Source organism: Ceratotherium simum, chromosome 2, assembly GCF_057802395.1.
Source record: "Ceratotherium simum simum isolate JZ-2026a chromosome 2, ASM5780239v1, whole genome shotgun sequence".
Lineage (NCBI taxonomy): Eukaryota > Metazoa > Chordata > Mammalia > Perissodactyla > Rhinocerotidae > Ceratotherium > Ceratotherium simum.
In genome coordinates, this window is record NC_141901.1 from 7,092,919 (window position 1) to 7,116,421 (window position 23,503).

At 37.2% G+C, this 23,503-nt stretch overlaps 1 protein-coding gene across 3 annotated transcripts; it reads left to right on the plus strand.

Annotated features, from left to right (window-relative positions):
• Positions 1-440: 440 nt before the first annotated feature.
• Positions 441-22,255, plus strand: GORAB (golgin, RAB6 interacting). Of its 3 annotated transcripts, none has more exons than XM_004425180.3 (5): positions 441-845; positions 9,255-9,609; positions 11,287-11,388; positions 13,551-13,691; positions 20,457-22,255. In XM_004425180.3, exons 1-5 carry the CDS (start codon positions 785-787, stop codon positions 20,914-20,916), a joined length of 1,119 nt encoding a protein of 372 aa, XP_004425237.2. In that variant the 5' UTR covers positions 441-784; the 3' UTR covers positions 20,917-22,255. The 3 variants fall into 3 exon arrangements, with proteins under 3 accessions (XP_004425237.2, XP_087293987.1, XP_087293990.1); XM_087437864.1 differs by lacking the exon at positions 441-845 and adding an exon at positions 10,317-10,435 and having other exon boundaries at positions 9,526-9,613; XM_087437861.1 differs by lacking the exon at positions 441-845 and having other exon boundaries at positions 9,488-9,613.
• The last annotated feature ends 1,248 nt before the right edge of the window (positions 22,256-23,503 follow it).

Consider the following 23,503-nt stretch of genomic DNA (forward strand, 5'->3'; position numbering starts at 1 on the left):
TAAACATAAAAACTGATGAGAGATCATCTTTAAGTGGAGAGAGACTTAGATATCTCTTATGAGAAAGGTTACAGATTAGCGAGAGTCATTCACAAAACATCAAGGAAACAACCCACAATCAACAGAAAACTGGGAGACGCTTCGGCCTACGGGAAACCTAGCTAGGCAAAGAAATCCTGTTAACCGTGTCTGTTCCCTTTCCATTCCTTATACCCCAGTCCTCTGGAATGTTCCTTCTCAATTAAAGGCCCAAATCTGATCATTCCCTCGAGTCAATCAGCAGGATGATTCAGAAGCACAGTTTTGAAAACAACCTCTTCAAGCCAAGAAGCACACCCCTCCAGGCACGTCAGGTAGAAGACCCCGCCTCAGCGAATTTCCAGAAGATCCCGACAAGCAGTTCTGCCCGCCCTTTTCCGCCACTGACTCGTAGCCACTTCCCAACTGCCTGTTTACCTCCACCCTTATCTCCGTCGCTGTTTCCCCCCTTATCTCTTGAAGCGACTAACCCACGAGACCAGGAGACAAGAAGAGAGAGCAGAGCCAGGTCAGGGGAAACGAATGTCCGCGAGGCCGAGACTTCCTCAGGTAGTTTGCCCGGCACCGCCGGAGGCAGCCTTGAAGGGAGCCGGACCCTGCTGCACGGGAGAGTGGGCCTTGTGTCCAGAGCTCCACGCGCTGATTGGTTGTTCGGCCGCGGCCAGGGAAGAACCCGGATGTGCCTGGGTAGCCGTGTTGGCAGTGCGGGCTGTGAGGTGTGGGTGTTCTGGGGGTGCCTGCGAGGATGGCGCAGGGTTGGGCTGGCTTCTCTGAGGAGGAGCTGAGGCGACTAAAGCAGACTAAAGGTAAGGGAACGCGGCTGCGGATGTTTAATTCTTGGGTCTGTGAAGGGCAGGGGGCGGGGCTGCAGCTTTTGAGGGGAAAGGGGCGGGGAAGAGGGGACTGTGTGTGGGATAGAGGAAGGAGCAGTAAGTGGGAGGACCGGACTGAGGGGGGCTCCGGAGGTGGCCGTACCGGGAGCCGCCGCGGGAGGGGCGGACCCAGGGTCTGGGTTCTACTTTTAGAAAGAGAGTCCCGGAGTCCATTTCAGGGACTTGACTTTTTCCTATGGGAGGAATGGGGCTTGGGAGAGGAAGCGAGCCCACAGCCTGGCTGTCTTCTCTGGGAGGATTGCTGCACAGATCAATGTTTGGAGGGTTGGGGTCTGGGTAAAGGAAGGAGGAGGGGAACACACCTTATTACAGTAGTGATGAATTTATAGAATGATGGGGGAAAAGGGAGCACAGGGATTCTGAATAAACGCAAAAAGTTAGTGCTTTTCATAATACTTCTGGAGGCTTGCATTCACTTCTGGTTGCCAGATGATTTTTGCTGTTCTTTCCAGCTCTTGAGAGTCAACAAACCAAAACGGTCTTTGGGAGTTTAGATGTGACATTATCTATCTATCTATCTATCTATCTATCTATCTATCTATCTCTACTCACTTCCATGTAAGCTAAAATTTTGTGCTTCCCCCTCCAGTTTTATAGAATAATCACTGAATGGACTTGTACTGTTTTGTTATCTTTTAATGAAGGAATTAAGTTTGCTGATACTTGGTGAGAAAGTCTTGGTGATATAAACTGTACTTTGTGGTTGAAATTTTGTAAAATCCTGTCTGGTGATCCTGGTAGTGCACACCACTTCTGTGAGTTTACACCATTCTTGGTGCCGTTACTTACACATTTTACTTTGGGAGAAAATTAAATAAGCCCTGCCATGCCTTTTTTTAAAGTTTGTGAGAAAATTGGATGTTGCTAAGGTGTGCCTGTGCATTTTTAGCATAGATGTGAGAATAATCTGGGGCTGACAGATGGAAAAGGAAGTAAATTAGTAACATAGGGCAAGTGTAGATTATATAGATGGAGGAAATTTTGACTGGTCTAAAGGCCTTTAAAAACTATTATAAAAGTTATACTAGTGTATAATTAACTGACTGTCTAGCTTGGTGTTCTTAAATTCTTTTGCTCTGTGTTTTCAACATGCGTTCACTTAACTCAGATGTACAGAGTATAAGTATCCCTGCTTCTGCTCTGACCGGAAGTTACAAGTATCAGCTTCTGCATTAGGGATGCTAAGATGAACAAGGCATCATCCCTGCCTTCAAAGAGCTTATAGTCTGGGGAGGAGACAAACTATTATATAATGTGATAGATGTTGTACAAGAGCTTACTGCAGAGCTAGCAGAAACCTCACTGTGCTGGGGGTTGGGTGGAGCTTGGGAAGATTTCAGAGATTATATGTTAGCAGAGGTGAGTTTGCCAGAGCAAAGACTTACTGTAGAAGTCTAAATTAAACAATAGATTAATTATGTAGAAGTATATTTCTAAATATCACTGCAATTTGGGATAGAGGGCAGAAGGACCTTCACTTCAAGGCCTGTCATTTCATAGTGAGATGTTAGAGCATAGACACCAACTCACTAGTCTATGTCCACTTTGAGGGCAGAGAGAGCACGTTAGCATCTTTGTGTACTCATAGCCAAACACGATGATTGGCATATAGATCTCCCAGCTCTGCCTCTAAGTCTTTTCTTCTTGGATTTCTCATATATAGAACTAGAAGAGTTGGATCTTTACTTTTTAAGACTCCTTCCAGCTGTTCTCCAATCTTAAAAATAGAATTAATCTATGCAAATGGAGTTGGTTGCTAAGAAAAATAAGGACACTAATACTCTAGAGAAACCCATATGTGCATGGGGGAAGGTCAAGAATGTTCTTAGCACTCTTGTTTATAGTATTAAAAAGCTGGAAACAAACCAAGTACCAAATTTCATGGAAAACTCAGTTGGAATTTTGATTGGAATTGCATTGAATCTTTAGATCAATTTGGGGAGATTTGACATCTTCACATTAACACTACCGCTAACATGGTACATGTCTTCATTTATTTAGGTCTTCTTTAATGTCTTTTTTTTTTTTTTTTGGTGAAGAATATTGGCCCTGAGCTAACATCTGTGCCAGTCTTCCTCTATTTTATTTGTGGGACACCACCACAGCATCGCTTGATGAGCAGTGTGTATGTCCATGCCTGGGATCTGAACCCATGAACCCCAGGCCACCGAAGCGCAGTGCATGAACTTAACCACTACAGCACTGCGCTGGCCTCTTTTTTAATATCTTTTAATAAAATTTTAGAAAATTTCCTGTAGAGGGTTTGAACACCCTTTTCTTAGATTTGTTCCTAGGTACTTGATAATTTCTGGTATTGAAATATCTTCTCTTTAATTATGTTTTCCAAATGCTGCTGATATATGAAAACTATAAACAAGCCAAAAGAAAAATTGACAGAAGACATGAATAGCTATTTCTTAGGAAAGGAAATATAAAGAGATGCTTGTCACCACAATGAGCAGAGAATTGCAAATCAAGAGCACAGTGAGATGCTACTTCATACCCATTTGATATACAGAAATTTAAAAGTCTGGCAATGTTATATATTGAAGAGAAAGTACATCCACAGGATCTTATACATTACTAGAGGGAATGCGCTTTGGAAAGCAATTTGACATTTCTTAAAGTTATACTTTATGACCCAACAGTTCTTAGATAATATCCAAGGCAAATTCTTGTATATATGCAAGAGGAGACCCAACAGCAATATTCACAGAAGCAAAAAACCTGGAACCAACATATGTCCATCAGTGGAAGAAGATCAGTAGACTCTGGTTTATTCACACAATGGAATATTATACACCATTAAAAATGAATGACTACAACGACATGAATAATATGCGTGAATATTGGCAATATATTAAGTTAAAAAAACATTATGTACAGTATGATATGCTTTTTATAAAGTTAAAACAACTAAATAAAAAGAAAATTTTTTAGGGCCAGCCCTAGTGGCCTAGTGGTTAAGTTCAGTGCCTGGATTTGGTTCCCGGGTGTGGACCTACATGGCTCTGTTAGTGGCCATGCTGTGCTGGCAGCCCACATACTAAAAAGTAGAGGAAGATGGGCATGGATGTTAGCTCAGGGCGAATCTTCCTCAGCAAAAAAAATTTTTTAAATAAAATTTTTTAGAAATATTTGTAGAAACGGTATGACTTATAAAAAGCAAAGGAAAGGAATGATCAACACGTGATTCAAATGATGCTTGTCTTGGGTGGAGAGAGCAAGGCTTAAAGGATATAGAGCAGAGATCACAAACTCATAGCCAACAGGCTATTAATTTGGCCCAAAAATATGTTTGTCTTTTCAATTTTTTTCTTTTTCTCTTTTGGATTATCTAATCTTTAAATTTCTTTTTAAATTAATAGTGGTGATAATCATTAGTGCTGTTTGCCAGATACTTCTAGTTCACTTCTCTTCCCAGTATATTTCTATTGCCCTTGTTTTTGGGTAGGACCAAGTGCTAGTTCCACATTGAACTGTGAGCAGAAGTGTTATGTCACTACTGGGTCAGAGCAGTTAGTTGCTAGAGCAAGACCTTCCTGAGCTCTCTCTTATCCCTGCCATGGAGGCTAGTGACACTAAGGTGGCTATACAGTCAGCCTGGAGCCCTGAAAGACTGAACACCAGGGCCCCTTTACTGACCTTCAGTTGGTACATGGCATTAATGAGAAATAAACCTTTGTTGTTTAAAACCACAAAGATTCCAGAGTTCTTTACCCGATAGCATAATCTAGATTTTCTTGATTGATACAATTCCCTACATTTAAAAATCAGGATATTTTACATAGAAATCTAAATTTTTATGGTGAAAAATCAAAATGTCTGGTAACACTGACCTAAACTTTTAAATGACAGAAGCCATTTTTAATGGCTAGAGGTGGCTACGGATTGTTCTCTTTAAATTAGATTTGTTCTCCTTGGTTTACCACAGTCTCTTTGATATTTGCAGCCCCCAATATAAGTATCAGAAACAGTATGTCCCAGTTTTTTTTCCTAAAGACTTTATTTTTTTAGAGCAGCTTTAGGTTCACAGCAAAATTGAGAGGAAGATAGAGATTTCCCATATACTTCCTGCCCCCACACATACATAGTCATCCTCATTATCAGTATCCCCCACCAGAATGGCACATTTGTTAATAATTGATGAACCTACGTATTGACACATCATTATCACCCAAGTCCATAATTTACATTAGGGTTCACTCTTGGTGTTGTACATTCTGTGTGTTTGCACAAATGCATAATGACCTGTATCCATCATTATAGTATTGTACAGAGTATTTTCACTGCCTTAAACATCCTCTCTTCTCTATTCATCCCTCCTCCCTTCTCCCCAACCCTTAGTAACCACTGATCTTTTTACTGTCTCCATAGTTTCCCATTTTCTAGAATGTCGTATAGTTGGACTCATATAGTATGTAGCCTTTTCAGATTGGCTTCTCTCACTTAGTAATATGCAGTTAAGTTTCCTCCATGTCTCTTCATGGCTTGATAGTTCATATCTTTTTAGCATTGAATAATCTTCTGTTGTATGTACCATAGTTTGTTTATCCTTTCACCTACCGAAGGACATCTTGGTTCTTTCAAGTTTTGGCAATTAATAAAGCTGCTGTGAACATCCATGTTCAAGTTTTTGTGTGGACGTAAGTTTTCAGCTTCTTTGAGTAAATACCAAGGATTGCAGTTGCTGAATGGTATAGTAAGAGTATGTTTAGTTTTGTGAGAAACTGCCAAACTGTCTTCCAAACTGACTGTACCATTTTGCATTTCCACCATCAATGAATGAGAGTTGCTGTTGTTCCACATCTTCACTAGCATTTGTTGTTGTCAGTGTTCCAGATTTTGGCCATTCTTATAGATGTGTAGTGGTATCTTGTTGTTTTTATTGGCATTTTCCTGATGGCATATGATTTGAAACATCTTTTCATATGCATATTTGCTATCTGTATATTTTATTTGGTGACGAGGTGTCTGTTAAATTCTTTGGGCTATTTTTTAATTGGGTTGTTTTCTTACTGTTGAGTTTCAAGAGTTTTTTGTATATTTTAGATGATAGTCCTTTATCCAATGCGTCTGTTGCAAATATTTTCTCCCAGTCTGTGACTTGTCTTCTCATTCCTTTGACATTGCCTTTTGCGGGGCAGAAGTTTTTAATTTTAATGAAGTCCAGCTTATCAATTATCTCTTTCATGGATAGTGCCTTTGGTGTTGTATCTAAGAAGTCGTTGCCATACCCCAAGGTCATCTAGGTTTTCTCCTATGTTATCTTCTAGGCTTTTGTAGTTTTGGGTTTTGCATTTAGATCTGTGATCCATTTTGAGTTAATTTTTGTAAAGAATGTAAAGTCTGTGTCTAGATTTATTTTTTTGCATGTGAATGTCCAGTTGTCCCAGCACCATTTGTTGCAAAAACTGTCTTTGCTCAATTGTATTGCCTTTGCTCCTTTGTCAAAGATTAATTGACTGTATTTATGTTGGCCTGTTTCTGGACTCTCTATTCTGTTCAATTGATCTGTTTGTCTGTTCTTTCACTAATACCCACCATCTTGAGTATGGTAGCTTTGTATTAAGTCTTGAAGTCAAATAATGTCAGCCCTCCAACTTGGTTCTTCTTCAATATTTTGTTGGCTATTCTGGGTCTTTGCCTCTCCATATAAACTTGAGAATCAGTTTGTCAATATCTACAAAGTAACTTGCTGAGATTTTGATTGGGATTACAGTGAATCTATAGGTCAAGTTGGGACAGACTGACATCTTGACAATATTGAGTCATCCTATCCATGAACATGGAATATTTCTCCATTTATTTAAGTCCTTGATTTCATTAATCAGGTTTGTAGTTTTCCTCATATAGATCTTGTACATATTTTGTTAGATTTATACCTAAGTATCTCAGTTTTTTTTGAGTGCTAATGTAAATGATATTGTGTTTTTCATTGCAAATTCTACTTGTTCACTGCTGGTACATAGGATTGACTTTTGTATAGTAGTCTTGTATTCCGCAACCTTGCTATAATGGGTTATTAGTTCCAGGAGTTTTTTGGTCATATGTTCTATTTTTAAGGGCCTGATTTGTTTAATTGAGAGTTTAAAAAATTAGTGTTTTTAATTTCATAGGTAGGTTTGATGAAAATGCAAAATAAAATGGAAGTTGCATTACTTGGGGCCGGCCCATTGGTGTAGTGGTTAAGTTCACGTGCTCCTCTTTGGCGGCCGGGCTTCACATGTTCAAATCCCAGGCGCAGGCCAACGCACCGCTCATCAAGCCATGCTGCGGCGGTGTCCCACATACAAAATAGAGGAAGATAGGCACAGATGTTAGCTCCGAGCCAATCTTCCTCAGCAAAAAGAGGAAGATTGTCAATACATGTTAGCTCAGGGCAATCTTCCTCACCAAAAAAAAAAAAAAAAAATGGAAGTTGTATTACCAAATTACACAGGGACTATTAATTCAGCTAATGAGTGTAACTGGGAGGTAAGCAGGCTCAATGACATTTTCTGATGATGTGAATAAAAGCTCAGTAGCCAAGGATAAGTTCCTGTTGCAAGATAAAGGAGGCTACTTTGTGTTTCTGGCTAAAGTCAACAATAATACAGACATACCTCAGAGATATTGCGTGTTTGGTTCCAGACCACTGCAATAAAGTGAGTCACATGAGTTTTTTGGGTTCCCAGTGCATATAAAAGTTATGTTTACATTATACTGTAGTCTGTTAAGTGTGCAATAGCATTATGTCTAAAAAAACAATCTGCATACCTTAATTTAAAAATACTTTATTGCTAAAAAATGTTAACCATCATCTGACCCTTCAGTGAGTCATAGTCTTTGCTGGTGGAGGATCTTGTAAAACATACTATCTGCGAAGCCAAAGCGAAGAGCAATAAAATGAGGTGTACCTGTGACATTTTACCTTTTTTGTGTGTGTGTGAGGAGGATCGGCCCTTAGCTAACACCTGCCAATCCTCCTCTTTTTGCTGAGGAAAACTGGCCCTGGGCTACATCCATGCCCATCTTCCTCCACTTTATATGGGACGCCACCACAGCATGGCCTGACAAGCAGTGTGTCGGTGTGTGCCCAGGATCCGGACCGGCGAACCCCAGGCCACCACAGCAGAGCACGCACACTTGCACCACTTGGCCAGCCCCCATTTTACTTTTTTGATAGTATGTCTATCTTTTAAAAATATTTTCTTTATGTATCTCATTTAATCCTCACACCAACTCCATGAGTTAAGTAGAGCCCGTAAATTTTCAACCAGTTTGACAGATGAGGAAACTGAGGTAGGAAATAATTAATTGACTTGCCTAAGGTTACTGAGCTGGACAAAAGCAACACAGAACTGTGACTCCAGAGCTTTTAACTCTCTTTTGGGAAATTTAAATAATAAGTTTGTGTTTCTTCGGAGGTCACTATGCAGAATTTAAAAGCCCTATTTGAGTTCATTTACAAGAACTTATAATTTCATTTCCCAGGCATTTTGTAAAGAATACCATTTATAGATCTTATTAAATATAGTATGAATGTGAGTCAGATTCTTCAGTTGTCTGCCTTACAAGCTTAACGCTGGCATGGACAATCCAAAGAGTATAATAGAATTATTATTATTTGGTTTTTAATGCTTTTTAAAAAAATTTCTCCCAGTTGTTAATCTTCCTCTATTGCTTTGCTCAGGCTGCTATTAAAATTAGCTTGCATACATTGCTTAAAGGCTAACTTAGACTTCAGGAACACAACCTTGCACTGTTCTGGAAGATGAAAGAAAACAAATTAGGGTTAACTAGCGTTCCTAGACATAAGAGACTTCATTCAGTTATACTTTGTCTGTAGCGTCTACCTGTGTATCAAATTGCCCTGAGATCTGTTAAAATTTAAGGAGGGTGAAGCCCATTTGAAAACTCAACCACCATTTTATTTCAAGAGAGCAGACAGAACCATAAATCAAATTTAAGACATTTCAAAGAATTCATTTGTTTACCTATTTTGGTCAAATTAGTTGATTCTTTTGACAATTATCAAGTCAAGTTGAAAAAGGAACCTTGCTTTGTATCCTAAAGGCCTAACTCACAGACAAATGGACTTCCCTGAAGATCAATTGGGAGCTAGCACAGTTTTTGTTAAATATTAACAGTATGTTCGGAGAACTGTTGAAACTCTGCAGGAAGATGGCCGTTTTCCCCTGGGCTTTTAAGATAGAAAAGGGGGAAAAACTCTTTAGAATTATTATCAAAGTTTAATGTTGATGCATTATTTTATTGGAGAAATTATAATTATTTGCTACTTACACGAGGAATTTTCCTCCATTCTCTTTTTTGTATTAGATCCATTTGGACCACAGCGGCGTCTCCCTGTGAAGAAAAGTCGACAACAACTTCATCGAGAAAAAGCGCTTCAGGAGCAAAGCCAAAAACTTGGACTTCAAGATGGATCAACTTCATTACCTCCAGAGCAGCTGCTTTCTGCGCCAAAACAGAAATTTAATACTCAAAAACCACATTCTCCCCCTACTCCTCCTAGTGCTCTTACACTCACCTCTCCTGTTGGGGATGGAAAACCACAGGGTACTGAAAGTCAACCAGGGGAGCTGGGACTCGAGAATTCCCTTGATGGTCACAAAAATGCTGAGGTTCTACCTCCAAAGCCAGATTGCAAATTGGAGAAAAAGAAAGTGGAATTGTTAGTAAGTCTATATATTGTGAGGCTTTTTTCCATTTAACCTTTTTTTCCACACTGGGCTTTGAAGAAATAATAGTTTTAACATTTTCTCTATTTTGTATTCTAAGCTAGAAATGTAATGAATAAACTATTGAAAAATACCTACCACTTAAATATATTTTAGCCCAGTCAGTGTTAGGCATTTTGTATGCTTTTATGTCATTTAGTCTTCACAACAGCCTCATGATGCGTGTTCATTATTTTCACTTTACAGATGAGATATCTTGGACTCAGAAGAGATATTATATTCCCAAAGTGAATACACAGCTAATAGGTAGCAGAGTTGGGTTTCACATAGAAGTCTCTCTAGATCCAAAGTCTATGCGCTTTACACTTACTCCTCCCCAAATTGAACCCATTCTTCAGCTTCCAGACTGCATCTCCATTGGCCCAGAAAAGGGTACTTGTGAAGAGACATGAAGGGGTAGTCAAAGGAAAGAGTGTAGGAAATTGAGGGCATTAATTAAGTAATTCAGCTGCATCATTAGTTTTTTTAATTCTTTGTTTAATGTGTTTGCATTAGAAACCACCTCCAGAATTTAGTTTAGTCACATTTTGTAGAAATTGCCATTCTATGACTTGTGAATTCTTACAATCAGAATTTTTATTATATAGCTTTTGTTTTTATATCTACTTTTGTTTGTTTCCTCCTGATTTATCACTCATAGGGAAGAAAGGATGGCAGTAGTAAACCACCACGGTGTCTGAAGGAGAGATGCCCTGATCACAATAATGGTTAGAGAAAATCCAGGTGTCAATGTTGCAGACCATTTGGGATAAGATGCTGGTAAGCTGGCACTAAGGCATCTGATGAGGAGATGCTGCAGTAGTAAAAATGAGAAAGGACCAGTGCCAGCACTAAGGTGGAGGCTGTAGGAATGGAGAGAAAAGGATAACTTTAGAAGCTGTTACTGGGTCTGGGAGTAGAGATTTTTGATGTAATAGCTGTAAGAAATGAAAATAATAGGAATAAATAGCTTTATCATTACCTTGTTTAATTTGAGTTGACATCAAGTTCATGAATTTATGGGAAATTTTAATATACTTCTTTCAGAATTAGATTAGAAGACAATTTATGTTTTCAGATCTTTGAAGTTTTTCTTTAGCCCAGCATTTAACTCTTAGCTCATAATGTCACTCTGTTTAAGAATCTTTAAGAACTGGAAAGAGGTGAGCAAATTGAAAGAAAATAATGAAATAAACATTGATTGTTGTCCTAAAGGTGTTACATGGTGGAAACTTTCATTATAGAAAACCCTAAAACTATGCCATGAGGTTAGCTACAGACCAATTTATTTTGCTCTCCATTCTGCATATAATACATAATTAATTTACACAAGTTTCCTTGTACTCCTAAAAAAATGCCACAGTACTCTTGCTTCCAGTTTGTGGGTTCCTAGATTATGTATATATAATGGATTTCAAAGGGCCAATTTATGTAAGCCTTCTTTACTTCAAATCATAGTCTTTGTTCCTATTAGAGCAAAATAATGAGCTGCAGATGGGTTCCTTTTAAGAGGACTTTTGAAAGAAAATATACATAATCTGGGTGATTAAATTTTATACTTTAGGGGACAGACTGGTAAGGTGTGGGATGGTGTTTCAGAAACTCATTTTTATACTTTTTTTGCTCCCTAGGCAAGAAAAGTCTCGTTGGGAAGTTCTTCAACAAGAACAACGGCTAATGGAAGAGAAAAATAAACGTAAGAAAGCTCTTTTGGCTAAAGCTATTGCAGAAAGGTGAGGCACCTGAACCAGGAGAGGTTATTTGTAACCTGCAATCAGCTCTGTCATGTTTTATATTTATTTTGCCGTGTCTTTGTTCTAATAAACTGACGTTTTCTCTACAACCATTCCTTTTAAGGCTAACTAAACAATTTATGCTTTATAAATGATAGTGAAATTCCAGTGTTAATTTATTAAGGAGGACTTCTTAAGCATAAATCATATTGAATTTATGAATACAGGTGCTATTAAAACTTAAGGATCAGCATTAGTGTTTTCAGTTTTAACCATCTACGCATTCATAGAGGAGTGGTAAATAGCTATCAATATAAGTAAATTAGCAACAAATGCAAGTTTTAATTTTGACATAGGGAGGCCTTAATCATCTGACATGTAGAGGAATGAGAATATCCCACATAAGTGACTTACACTCTCACTAATATTAATTGTGTTTCCTATCAACATTTTTCTTAAATAACTTGCCCTGCCCCCACTAATAGAAGATCCATGGTTACTTTAACCTTTTACCAGTGACTCAGGGTCACTGTTATGAGCACTCTCCCGTCCTGTGTGTGATTCAGTTTTCCTCTCACCTCTGCTGTGAGTTGAGCAGCGATCCCTCTTCCCCTACTGCATGGTACTGGCTTCAGACAGCAGCATTCCCATTTGAGCCACTTTCCTATCCCTTACCCACTCTTTCTGCCTTTTTAGTCTGAGGTTTCTAGTGTGCTGTGGCCTTCAGAAACCAAGCTTAGTCAATAAAGCAAGGATTGAGAATAGCGAGAACTAAATGCAAGCAAGATTCAGTGGCATTTTCTTTTTAGATCTCCAGAAAAGTCTGGCAAAACTATTATTGATTGAAGCTGGCCTGTTTGTCACAGGGAGGGGAAAGGATGGGGATGGAGATAAAGGCAGGTGGGTACAAGAGCAGTTCAGAATTTATCTGCCAAAGGGATATATGTATTTGAAAATAGTAATTTTTTTTTCTTCTACTGGTATAGCTTGATCTTTCATGAAGCATGGGAAATATGCAGCTTATTAAATTTATTATGTTTCAAGGAGGAAAAAAACACCGTGATTATTGAAAAGCATTTTAGTAGTCTTCAATTTGGAAGAGGTTGGGGAGGCTGTTTGCTGGGGATTTTACAAAAAGATTTAGAGGGTCAGCACTTCTTCTTCTCTATGTGCTTTTGATTTAAGACAGACGGCAGTGATGTAGCCAAAAGCATAAGGAAATATAACCTGATTAGATTATTAATAAATGGACAGAAGTACTTGAAGTGAAAGAATCATACTGTTAAATTAACTTTTGTAAGCAGAAAACAAGGGTAAACGCACAATGGATTAGAAATCAGGAGAATGTAAGTTGCGATATAGTGATTTTATGTGAGAGTTTTATTTTTCTGTGAGAATATGTGTGAAATTTTGAAATGAGTGAAATCATGATTAAAGGTTGGCTTTTGTATTTGTTTATTCTGTTTTTTAATTGCGTAATATACTTCGGGGTGGTGAGGGGACTGAGAGATGATGAGGTTGGATGTGCTTTTAAACAAGGAAAAAAAGAGAGTGTTTGGTTTTGAGCCCCAGAAAGAAGAATTTTGAGGACCTGTAGTTTTGCCTGAAGAACAAGAATCAAAGCAGTAAAAGTCTGGAGAAATGAGTCCTAAGAAAGTTAAAGCCAAATAGATGTTTTCAGACATATAAAGAAATGGTGTTTAATGTAGGCATTTGTTTTGGTGTCCACTGAGTATTAGCCAGATGAAAATGGGCTTAGCCACAAGAATTTAAGGCTGGAAATTTGGAAAGCTGTGTTGGGTGTTTCAAAGTAAAGAGAATACAGTTATATTCTTTTAGTGCTTATTTTCATCTTTATGGAATGAATATAGACTATAAGAGAACTAATTATTGGTATTTTTTTAATCTTTTTCCCTTGTGTATGAAAATAATATATGCTAACAGAAAATTTGGAATAATAAGGGAAGAAAGCACAAATGCAGTCTTAGAGATATATCAAAATGTTATCAACATTTCAGTTTTTCTGTTTTTTTCTAATTTTGAAAAATTATATATTATAATCATATTATATATGCAATAGCTTGCTTTTTTCATTTATTTTGTGTATGGATACATGATCTTAAAATGTTTTTATTTTTTCACTCATGTTCCTGATTTTCTAGATCTAAAAGAACTCAGGCAGAGACCATGAAACTAAAGCGGATCCAGAAGGAGTTGCAGGCTTTAGATGACATGGTGTCAGCTGACATTGGCATCCTCAGGAACCGGATTGATCAGGCCAGCCTCGACTATTCATACGCTCAGTGAGTTGGGAAAATTGAACTCTGAACAAGGAATCCAGTTTAATTAATGTTTATTGCTAGCTGGGCCAGGAGCTTTAATGTATATCATCATTTAAGCCTGGTAACAACTCCATTAGGTGCTGTATTTCTTCCTGATTTATACTAAATCAAGTGTCTCCTCTTCTTTAAGTCTTCCTTAACTCTGCTCTACCTATTAACCATATTCATGTTCCTATTAGAGCATTTCTTGCATTATTTATTTACATTTTAGTCTTTCCTGCTAAACCATCAGATATTTAATGTTTGGGACTCTTTAAATGTCTAAATGACTTGCCCCAAAACTGTTATTCTAACATCAAGTCTATGCTCTTTCTATTAAGAAATTTTCATTATCTGAGATGGTCCTTGGGGATTAGCCTAGTTCTCATTTCAGTTTTCATCAAAAAATGATCTAGTTTATTTTTTAAAAGCCTATGAGTATTTTAAAGAAAATACCACTCTGTCTTGAAAGCTTGAAGTTTTTTTTTTGTTTTTCTTTTCTTTTTGATTATACTCTGTATAAAATGGTTTGCTATCATGTGTTTCCTTGGTTTCAACCATTGGCATTTTTTTAAAGAGAAAAAATCATCGTGGAGTATTTTTTAAATGAAATAACACATGTAAAGAATTACATGAACTTTGCAAATAGATAAAAGGGCAAAAAATTAAGTCCAATTTCAGGGTTTTCAGTCCTTTCAACATTGCTTTAATCATCCTGGTTTGTCTTTTTTCACAAGAGAATGCTGTGTTAATAACTCAGTTTTGCATCTTTCTCTGTAACACTAGAAATCAATCAGAATGCCTCATTAGAGCAGGGTAAACCACGGCATCAGAATGTTTATATAACAATTTAATAAAGCGGAAATGCTTGATTGTGGTTTTTAATTCACTGTTTATTGTTTAAGAAAGAGGTTTGTGGTGTCCTTGTGATTTTTGTAATTGTTGTTTGACCATATGCTGTTAGCTTAACGGGCTGCCTTTATTAATTAACTGCCGAAATTAATGCCATCAGTAGCTGATAACTGGACTTTCCAGATTTCTATTAATAAGGTCATTAAGGAGGTAACCAAGATTTTATTAAGATTAAACTAAGCCTAGATTTTTAGCACATTGTATTCTCTGTAACTTAAGTTTGCCAGAGGAACATTTTTATGCCTTTTTACCCCTTTATATGAATAATTCAGACTATTTTCTAGCTACCTCACCAAAAAAAATCATCTGATTATATTTTATTTCTGTTCTAGAGAAGGCTGGAGAAGGATGCCTTTGTAGGTTGAACATTATGTAAGAAATGGCATAGTCTTAGCCTTTAGAGAACCACAAAGAAGGTGGGATTACTGGTTAAAGCAGAAAACATCCATAATATATAAATATTTTTAATGAAATGTTAGTAAATTGTTACATAGTAACAAAATTTTCCATGGTAAATTTTTACCTCTCTTAAACTAAAGATGATATTGACATATAGTTGTATGTGAATATGCATATTGTATGTATGAGGCTATTTTTAAAAACCTAAGCTCTTGATTTAAGTCAAAGAGAAGCCACAGACAATTGTGACTAGAACCAGAGTTGTATCTTGTTCATGCATAAGATTAAGACAACATTTTCTAAATTTACATCTCTGGTTATTGAGAAATTATAGATTAATGATATAACATTATGGTCTAGATTTCTATGGGAAGGTAATCCCCAGGGCAGTCAGTTTCTGTGGGAGATTTCCTTAATTTTTTTTTTTTTTGTGAGGAAGATCAGCCCTGAGCTAACATCCATGCCAATCCTCCTCTTTTTGCTAAAGAAGACTGGCCCTGGGCTAACATGTGTGCCCATCTTTCTCCACTTTGTGTGGGATGCTGCCACAGCAGAGCCTGACAAGCGGTGCATTGGTGCACACCTGGGATCCGAACCTGGGCCGCCAGCAGCAGAGCGTGTGCACTTAACCGCTACATCATGGGGCCGGCCCCGCCTTAATTTTTTTTTTAAGTAAAAATACTATCATGGTTCTATAGTACCTGGTACAGTGCTATGTCCACAAAAGATTCTTGGATACTGAATAGGCCAGAGTTCACTTTAAAATTGGCTTTTGTAGAGCCATGTCAGGGTAGACACCTCTGAGGAGACCAGCACTTTGAGTGAGGCAGCTTAAGAGAGTTGTTGCTGCTGCTGTTCACAGCTATGATTACAGTGCTGCCATATGCTGTGCAGACCAGCTTGTCAAACTGAGTAGCTGCGTGTAGAACATTTCTTTAACCTTCAGTATACCAGGAAAACAATTATCACTATTTGCCATCTATGTTTAATAGACACTCTCATACACACATACACGTATATACATAAATATTTTGTCATTTTATGAATAATTTACATAAGTAAGAATAAAAGACACTGTAGAAAACAACTTTATTAAAATTTTTAATAAGAATGCAAGCACAGCAGACCTCTGTGTATCAAGTAATGTTTGGCTCCAAACATTTTAAAAAGCTGAAAGAATGTGCTTGCGTCCTTTCATCAACACAGGATAATAGTCCAGGTACTTGTAAAATATTTTGTGATTAAGTTCTTCCTGTTGAAATTATTAACTCTATGAGAACAGCATGTTTCCTTTTTATCCTCAGAAATAGATTTTTCACTCATTGATTCTTGAATTTGAGAAAATTCATCTAGGATGTATTTTTCTGAAGACGTACTCTGAGATTTCACTTATATGATCAGTTTTACTATCTAGAATCTAGACTGTCTTGTCTCTGCATTTGTATTGATTTCCTAGGCCTGCCATAACGAATTACCACAAACTGGGTGCCTTGAAACAACAGAAAATTATTCTCTTACATTTCTGGAGGCCAGAAGTCTGAAATCAAGGTGTTGGCAAGGTTGCTCTTCCTTCAGAGACTCTAGGGAGGAATCCTTTTCTTGCCTCTTCCAGCTTCTGGAGGCTGTGGGCATTCCTTGGCTTGTGGCCACACCACTCAGTTCTCTGCCCCACAAACACATTGCTTCCTCCTTTTCTCTCTCAAAACTTCCTCTGCCTCTTTTTTAAAAGGATACATGTGATTGCATTTAGGTCTCAACTGGATAATCCAAACCCCTCTAAAAATCTTTAACTTAATCACATCTTTTGCCATTTAAGGTAATATTCACAGGTTCTGGGGATTAGGAAGTGAATATCTTTGGGGGGTCATTTTTTAGCCTACCACAACATTCATCTTTTGATTTGTCCAATAACTGCAAAATGTCTTCATCTGTCAATTTTCTTTACTTTGCCATTATGGGCAGAAAATGAAAAATATTAATTTTCAACTGTGTTCAGTGAAAGCCGAGAGCAGATTACAAATATCATGTTTCCAGTCTTCTTTTATACCTTCTTGAAAGGTAATGTAATACATTGAACAACACGGTTAGGAAACTAAACGATGATGATTTATTTCATTATAGCATCATCCTTTTAGGTCATTTCATCATTTTCTGTTTTCTTATTATTTTAATTTTTTTAGCATAAATGCAAATAATTGATGAGTAATGAGGAAGTAATTCCTAGGGTGATGAAATGGCACAATGTTTCAAGATATAGGAAAAACAGTATCTCAACAATCTCAAAATGTATTTTAGATTTATAAAAGGGTCCAGTGTAGCCATATAGTAATTGCAAAATAGTTTTATTCTATTTTTTAAAAATATAAGTAAATTTTCTCTTTGTTCTCTGGAAGACTTCTAAGAAAGGATAAAATCATGATATGTTGATCCTTAGAAGTTCTACCTGCTCAGAAAAGGAACTGGAAGACTAAAAGTGGATCATTGGAACCTAACGGCATGCCAAGGGTTAATGATTGAGTTTTTAAAAAATTTCAGTGATACAAAAACCAAGAGGCAGTTTCTAGAATCCTTTAAATAACATTCATTAAATCATTCACTGTCCCTTTAAAATAGCAAAATTATTCTATGATTACATTTCCAGTTCAATTCATCTTACTGTGCTATGTATAATGGTCTTATTATTCCATTCCAAAGTATGTCATCATACTCTGATTTGGTATTATCCACCTGACCCCCAGGCTCATAGTACAGTTTGTGAAACTAATCAATATTTTAAACATAAGTCACTCTGTACAAGAATATATATGCATGTTTCTGGCTGGAAAGACTTTAAATAAATAAACAAAATGCAAAATCTTTAGTGATTTATCCAGGGTGAAAGATCAGTGGAAGCCTAGGGACCTATTTGGAAATTTTAATTTCAACTCAGCATTCATGAGCCCAGTCAGTAAATCTTTACTAACTTTGACTGGCTGAAGGAGACCACAGACTTGCAGAGAAGGGATGTTTGAGTGGGAGGAAGGGGCAAGGTATTCATATATCTATAGAGAATCTTGTCAGAGCTCTTAAGCTTGGTGTAAGAACGTTCATAAACAGGATATGTTATAAGTGGGAAATAAGGGATGCAGATAGATAACAGAGCTCCTTTAGAACAATTCTTTTAACGTGGGAGTAATTGAAAAACAGCTAGTTTTCTCATTCTTATGTTTAGTAGATGACGTAAAAATATGAAATATGATAAATTAACATTATGTAAATAAGAGTTTTCAAATATAAACACGGGTCCTTAAGTTTTACATAATTCTAATTTTAGATACATGTTCAGTGATATACTACCAGTACCTTTTGATTTGGGTGGTCTGAAGGGGAAGTTCTGTTTCTTGAGTGCCTGCCAGGCAGTGGGCTAGACGCTTGCCTTATTTATACTGTTTAGTCCTCAGCACTCCTATGAAATGTTATTATCACCATTTTACAGATAAGCCAGAAGTCAGTTGAAGAAACTCCCTGGAGTCACTGTACTAGAATTTTCAGCCATTGCATGCCTCTTCTCCAGCCCCTTCCACGGGAACCTTGCTGTGTTTCGTACTCGTGATCCTGACCTTGGGGCACACCTCATCAACAGAGATGGGCTGCTGACTCCAGAATATTTAATCCGTAGGCTAAACACGGGTTCATGGCATGGCCTGGTGCTAAGAGCTCTGTTTAAATTGATATGAGCCACGCCAAGCCAATGCAGGTCCTCCCTCTGGAATTTTGGAGTTGGAACACTGAGAGATTGAGGGGAGTGAATTTGAGGTAGAGCCACAGCTGGTGGCCGTATTGGGCTGTAAGTATGGTAGGAAAGCTGAAATGAGAGAAACTGGTTTCTGAGCATTGAAGAGAATAGGCTTTGATTCTGATGACATGCCTGTGAAATTGCCTCTTGTGTCCTACAAGAATTTTTCACCTGAGCTACTTTGACTGGGTATCTGTTGTTTACATCCAGAAAAGGCCTTGACCAAAACAGGTACACACATAGTGATGGCAAAGGCAGGCTTTGAACCATAGTTTCTCTAAAATCAAAGCCCTTGATTTTTTTTCACTCTGTTTCCTTTCGTTAGGAGATATACCTGTTTCTTTTTTCCTATAACTCTAGTACTAGAAATTGCTTACTGTTGAGTTGATGTAGGCAATCATAACAGGTAAGGCAGCATGGCCTTCACAACCGTTAGCGGTAATTAAATTGAATAATTAGTTGGTAAGTGGGGATCAACCTCTTTTCTTGGCAAAAAGAAAAGCAACAAATTATGTGGAAAAGGCAAAAGACAATGAACCGATATATGATCACTTTTCTTTTTGTATCACCCTAATACAAAAGAAAAAAAAAGGAAGATCACAGGGTGACCCCCCATGAGAGTTATTCTACTTCAAATAAGACTGGCATTACCTGTCTATGGAGTTTATGTATATGTAAATATATAGAATGTCCTAATAAAAGTTTAACAGTAGTCTTTTGTTGCAGAGTGGAGAGGGTAAGAATGGCTTAACCCAGGGATTCTCAACTAGGGGCAGTTTTGCCCCTTAGGAGACATTTCGTAATGTCTGGAGACATTTTTGGTTATCACAATTAGTGGGTGCTACTGGCAGCCAGTGGGAGAAAGCAAGTGATGCTGCTACGCATCCTGCAATGTACAGGACAGTTCCCCACAGCAAAGAACTATATGGCCCAAGTTGTCAATAGTGCCAGGGTTGAGAAACTCTTCCTAAACCCATCCTGAAGTTTTCTATTCTGTGTGATGTTTACTTCTTGCCCTCACCCAGTATCATTTTGCTGGGTGTTCCCTGTTCCATTTATATTCACCTCCCAACCACTGTCTGTATCCTTCTCCATCAAAATTTTTCTTTCTTTCCTAATCCATTAATCAAGAGATACAGATTTTCTATTTTCTCTCTCTCTCACTGTTTTACCGCTCATAAATTTAACCAGTTGTGTATTGGAGCTAGCTTGCACTGCTTCATGAAAGCAGATTTTGTGTATCTCTTCCCAGTTCTGCATTCAGTGATGTCACGTTGATAGCTTGAAATTGGTCATGGTGGTAGTATTTATATTACAGAAATTGACAAGCACTACTAATCAGGGCTCTCCCCCACTGGGGCTAGCACACCACTGAATTAACCCTCCTAGCTTGCTTTTATTCAAGCACAGCCTTGCAAAGAGGAATGCAGAAGAATGTTGTTCTATTAGGAGAGTCCAAATGGGGATGTTTTAGAAGTTTTAGCAGCAATAGCTTAGTTTTTCTGACGTGTAGACAAGTGTTCCTAAAGTATTGATATCTATGTCTTCATTATACCTTTTTTCCCTCCAATTTTGGAATTTAATTATTGCTTCTAGGCCCTCCTTTGAATATCTTCCTCAGTGGAAAACTAATGGACCAATCTTTCTACCTGTCTCTACAGGAAACGGTTTGACAGGGCTGAAGCCGAGTATGTTACAGCAAAGCTTGATCTACAGCGTAAGACTGAGATTAAAGAGCAACTCACTGAACACCTTTGTACGATCATACAGCAAAATGAGCTCCGCAAGGCCAAGAAGTTGGAGGAGTTGATGCAACAACTAGACGTACAAGCTGATGAGGAGACTTTGGAGCTTGAGGTGGAGGTGGAGAAATTGCTGCACGAACAAGAAGCAGAAGCAAGGAAACAAATGGTTCATTTAGAGAGGCCACTTCAGTCTTCTGGGGAAAGTGTGACATTAGGATTTGCTAAAGAGAACAAAAAGCGTCCAGAACAAGCTGCTTCCCCAAAGGTAGATGAACAATGTGAAAAGTCCAATAGCATTCCCGTTCTTAATCCAGACTGCCCAAATCAAGAAGTTGAAACTACTGTAAATGACGTTTCAGCTGCTCTGACCACGTGACGTGCCAGTGTTTGTTCTTTTCAACTAATAAGGTATTCGGTAAAGTAAACTTTCTGTTGTAGATTATGCCATGACCTCTGATGATAAATGCCTCTTTAAAACAGCATTAATTTTTGAATTCATGATTAGTTTAGTATAACATGTTTGACCCTTCTAAAGTCTCAAATTATGATAATTTTATATATAAGGGCATAGTACACCTTGACTTCGGTCCAGTTCATTCCATGTACCTTTATTACTGACGTAAACAAGTAACTGAAGAAAAACTACGTGGCTAAGAGTATTTTTAGACAGACAAACAGAAAAGTAAAATGAAAATGATACTCAATACCTAATCGGACTCATTTAACTTCTCCTGGGAGAAGTATTGAGATTGAGAGTACTGTTTTATGTGATCAGTAAAGGGCCTCAGAAATTAACATGGAAAAGAGACAGAACAAGAAATAACTAACAAAAGTAGTAGGTTGAATTATCTATTTGGATCTTACTAAAATTACAAAACACAACTTGGAAATTGCAGTTCATGTAAAGAAAGAGACAACTTAAGCCGACATTACTTTTGTCTTCAGTTTGCCTTTTAAATGGCTTTAGTTTACAACCTGAATTTTGGTTAGTTGATACACACACATACTATTTTACTGTTAATATATTGTCTTTAATCAGCACATTGATTAAATTTAGACAATGAAAACATTTTTAGAGTGAGGCTGAAAATAATATAGAAAACCTTATTGCTATTTTTGATTATCAAAAACATTGATATATTTTTTCTAAAGTTATTGTAAATATGTGTTTTCTATGTTGGATATAAATTATCCTGTCATAAGGCATTTAAATTGTTAAAATGATGATTTTCTTATTACTTTAATAGTTTGTTAATTACCATCACTCATACTTGACCGCTACCTTGTGCTATATGTGAATATGTAAATAAATATTGTAGTTTTGTCACAAAATCTGTGACTATTACATTAAATTATGATCTGTTTCTCAGGAATTCCGGAAGTACGAATATTGCATTTTAAGTCTTAAAAAAAGAACTATAAAAGAGGATAAGGACAAATGTAATTTTGTATTCATAATAGTTTCTGAAAAAGTTGGGAATATCCTATTTTTAAATGAGTTTGTTTGAGGGTATTATCTTCTAGTGATGTGGATGAGCTTTGTATTTTTGTATTATATCATTTGAGTTGAGATTATAGCTTTCCATTACTGACTTCTCTAAACAGAGGCATTTATGTAGATAGTCATGTATTTATTTATGAATGTCATACATAAAAATTGAAAGCTTCAGTGTCCAAAACGCTCATTTTTCTAAGGAATAAACAAGTCTAATGCATTTATGATGTGGTCTTGCAGTTGCCTTTTAAAAAAGTTTCAAACAGTTTAGTATGTATTCTTAAGCAGTTTGTGGAAATAATGCATTCTGGATCTTCGTGTGGTAGAGACAGTTATCTACTTTTGTATGAGCCTCTGTTACAGAAACTTCATCAATAAATGAGGCTCTGTAATATTGTACCTAAGTACAGGTACAGGTAGGTACAATCTAAGTCTTAGTACTTTAAGTACTTGATCTTATAAGGTATATGGAGAAATGAGAACCATGAAATAAATGAATTGGATGGGACCTCAGAGATCATCTGATTTAATCATCCTATTTTACAGATGAAGAATTTGAGAGCCAGAGATTTCCCTTATGGCATGTTGGCCAACTGGCTCATTTTAGTCTTAAAGTGCTAGTAAAGTTGCAGTTCTAAACTCTTGATGTGTTTCTTACATCTATCAGGCCATGAAGTTCACTACATCCCTCCACTTGAAAATTTGGCTTTATAATCCATGCAGGGATTATATTTGTGCTTGTGAAATGCTTTCAAATATGTCTATAAAAGGTCCACCAAAACCATTCCAGTATTTTGAAAAACTTACCTTGCTTGGCTTCCCCAGCGTGGTATCCAAGTGCTCAGGTGATGATATAAGTGACGGAATTATATTGCATCAGCTTTGTACAAGGCAGCTGTATCCCATGTGCGAGAGGAACAGGAGCAAATTAATGAGAAGTGGGGCCTCATTGGTATGAGGACCATATGCAATGGCTTTTCCAGGATAGCCCTGATATCTTTTAAAATCATAAAATAACATTCAAAAGATTTCTGATATATAGACTCACAAATCTGCAATAATTGTTAGTTTCTGTGAAGGAAATTATTGGTTCAAAATCACTGCCATGAGTTTATTGGGGCATTTTGTAGGGCTGTTACTCTCTGGTGTTAAACTCCTCTCCTCTTGCTTCCACTTCTCAAATAGAGCATAAGGTTATCAGGGCTCTTAATCACGTGATATGTCATTTAGGCGTTAACTACTTTGTGTTATCCCACTTGTTCTGTTTAAAAGATAGTCTTTACGAAGTTGTGGTAATTTTCACTCTTTATCTTGAAAAAGCATACTTTTACTTGGGTAAACTTGAATTCTTGAATTTAAGAGTTCTTATACGTCGATTCCTTACTGCTTTCTTTAAATTATAGCCATTTTCGTAGGTTTCAGAGAAGCAGAATTTCTTAAAGCATGGTTCTCATTGCATTTAAAGTAA